This window comes from Solanum dulcamara, chromosome 2, assembly GCF_947179165.1.
Source record: "Solanum dulcamara chromosome 2, daSolDulc1.2, whole genome shotgun sequence".
NCBI lineage: Eukaryota > Viridiplantae > Streptophyta > Magnoliopsida > Solanales > Solanaceae > Solanum > Solanum dulcamara.
In genome coordinates this window covers 71,188,794-71,191,975 of record NC_077238.1, presented here as the reverse complement: position 1 = coordinate 71,191,975, position 3,182 = coordinate 71,188,794, and the positions used below count along the sequence as shown (strand labels likewise).

The following is a 3,182-nucleotide window of genomic DNA, read 5'->3' as shown; positions in this document are numbered from 1 at the left end:
GGAGGGCAGCTACGGTGACGGTGGTGCATCTACCATGAAAGTTAATTAATATTTTCTATAAAAAAAATACCCCTCTGATAATAATTTAACTTGATATGAAGTTTAAGATTTTTTTTTATTATAAATTTGTGATTTAAAATAAATCATAAAAATTTGTGTGATTATAAATTATTTCATTATAAATAAAATAAATATTTTAAAAATAAATTATTATTAAATATAAAAATGTGTTATTTTTTTTCGACCGACTAAAAAAAAGGAACAAATCAATTTAGCTCAATAGATGAATATTGCACAGTTTAATTTCAATTTCCCTTCCCAAAGCAGATGTGGAACTGAACACTCATCCACATGCCCAAGATTGGACATTTGAAGTGTGAAAGTCATAAGATCTAATAAACAATGAATTAAGAAGATCAAAACTTGAATATCATAATGAAAAATGGACCTTGGATGTAACTGACTGACCTCTTGAGTTTGAGTCAAGTTTCGTTTCCTATCAACATACATTCGATCTTATGTAAATCAATCGATCTCCTGATCAGGTTGATAGATACAATAATCTTCATGCTTCTGTTGTTGTTGTTGTTGATCGTTAGCTGAGATACAAAGAAATAGCCGTTCATACGCCGCAACCATTTTGGTTGCAGTAAACAACTTCAAACCCCTCTCCCTAGCAAACCCGCCTTTTTTCTCCAAAATTTTCTTTCCCCCTTCCCAAACTTCATATAAAACTTTCTTCAATTCACTTACTGTAGGTGAAAATGTATAGCCCATATCTTCGTTGACAATGACAGAACCAGTAAAACTTGCAAGTTTTGTTGCCATCACAGGCTTACCTGTTAAAAATGCTTCCAATGGTACCTGATCCAAACCTTGTGCTCTTAAAGTTGGATGTACAAATATATCAATTGCATTATAGAAACTCGCCAATTCAGCACGTTCCAATGGTCCTAAAACCATCAAATTTGATCCGAGCTCTTTGTATCGATCACCCCATGGACCATTTCCAGCAATTAGTACAATTACACTATCCTTAAACGTCGAATTCTCCTTGAAAATTTGTTGTAAAGCTTCAAACATTAAAGGATGTCCTTTATCTTTAACCAACCTCCCAGATAGCCCTAGGATTATTGATGAACTCGATTTATCTTGGTCTATACCTAATTTTAGTCGAAAATCATTGCCTTTTGAAACATCTGGCTTAAATATCTCCTCATCTACGCCATTTAGGATTATATGAACACGTTCTTCTGGGATCATATAGATCCTTTTAAGTACATCTCCTACGTGATCACTCGTGGCAACGTGGTGAGCATAATATTGAAAAAACTTTACCTCTTCAACAACCTTCATCATTTTTCCATCACTGATCACTTGTTGTGACGATGAATCTCGTACAAGTTCTTGTATGATATCAGAATGTATAGTCTCATAAGCAATTCCATGCCAACTAACTGCAAGATTATTCAAGTTATAATTATTCAATCTGCTCGTTAGTCTGAGCCCTACACTCTCTGAATGTATCACATCAAACGCCTTGGTCGCGTTTTCTTCTAAAAATTGCTTCCAAGCAACAACTTGGTTTAGATATCCCGAACCTATAGGCCTTGAGATGTGAAAATGGAGATTATTCATCATCATACTTGGAATATTAGCGGATGAAGAAGTAGTGGTGAAGATGTGAATGTCATGTCCGCGTTTAGCTAAGCCCAGATAGAGTGTTAACGCGTGTCGTTCCATACCTCCAGCTTGATTTTTTTCTGGCCATTTCTTCACAAACAGAGCAATTTTAACAAGTCTAGTTTCACGTTGTTTTGATGAAAAAACAAGTGGGTTCCAAGCTTTTCGGTATTGTAGGAGATTAATTGGTTCCATTAATAACATTTCTTTGTTACTTTCTACTTGATTATGGCAATAGCCATAACCAATTGAATAAGACCAATAGAGAAGAGGAATGGAAGAAAAGATTGATAAAAAAACAAGAATGCAACAAGAGGATCTAAAATTGAAAGAGGTGGTTTGATGTTTTGCCATGACAATTTGAATAAGCAAAAAAAAAAAAAAAAGATGGTGTAGGAAGCAAGATATTAAAGTGTACCATCACTATATCAACCATTTAGTTGAGATTAACTCAATAGATACTTTCATTATATTTTAAAATCAAACAAATAACACTTATTATATATACTATGAAAATTATCTGTAACTAAATATATTAAAATATAGTTATTAAAAAAAATAAAATGATTTTACGAAGATGAACAAATTTATTCTTTTCTATAACAAAAAAAAAGAATAATTTTTTAAAAGTATTTACCTTTCGAAACTTATAAATAGGAAATAAGCATAAACTTTTTAATAGGATATATAAACAATAAGTATTAACTATGTAAGTTATTGTAATTTTATAATTATGATATTTTATTATATATAATTTTCTCTTTTTTTATTTTTGAATTAAAATGGTTTTTTTTAATCTCTGTTGCAGATCTAGCACGGAGCTTTAAGTTGACCACAGTGATTTATAAATCTGCGCACGTTTCTCCATAAATTTAAGTATTGTGCGTTTTTTACATCTTTATCTCAAAATTTTTTTCATAATTTTTTAAATAATTATCTCAAATTGTTTAGCATTTTCAAATTTTAAGATAATTTATTTTCACAGTTTAAATTTAGTATAAAATAATTAAAGCCTCTTTCAATTAATGTTTTCTTAAAACTCTATTACGATCTCACCAATTTTGAAAATCTTAGGACATGTAACAGAAAAACACGATAAATAATCTACTTACTATTATACCATTCGTTTTCAAAAAAATGTATTTATATATTTGAAATTATTTAAATTTCATATTTTTGTTTTACTTTTAATTTTATAGCAATATAAATATTATGATATATTTAATTTTTTTATAATCATATAAATGTTGCTTGTATTTAAGATTATAAATATCAAAATTTAATATTTTTATCATAAATTTATAAACTATATTACATTGATTGAAAGTGAGATAAAATATATAAAAAGGACAAAAGAGGAGCCTCTCGTCGTCCAATATACCCGTTGGTTGAGGAGCAAAATGAGGAATCCGATTTAAAGGACGTATTTTTTCTACGGAGACTTTTCTAAATTTAATATTTTAAGATCAATTCTTAAATTGTTTCTTCCCTTTATTTCA

At 29.6% G+C, this 3,182-nt stretch overlaps 1 protein-coding gene across 1 annotated transcript; it reads right to left on the bottom strand.

The window, feature by feature from the left end:
- Nucleotides 1–391: 391 nt before the first annotated feature.
- On the bottom strand, nt 392–2,037 carry LOC129880673 (uncharacterized). Its single transcript, XM_055954811.1, has one exon. It carries the CDS (start codon nt 2,035–2,037, stop codon nt 526–528), a length of 1,512 nt encoding a protein of 503 aa, XP_055810786.1. The 3' UTR covers nt 392–525.
- Between the last annotated feature and the right edge of the window lie 1,145 nt (nt 2,038–3,182).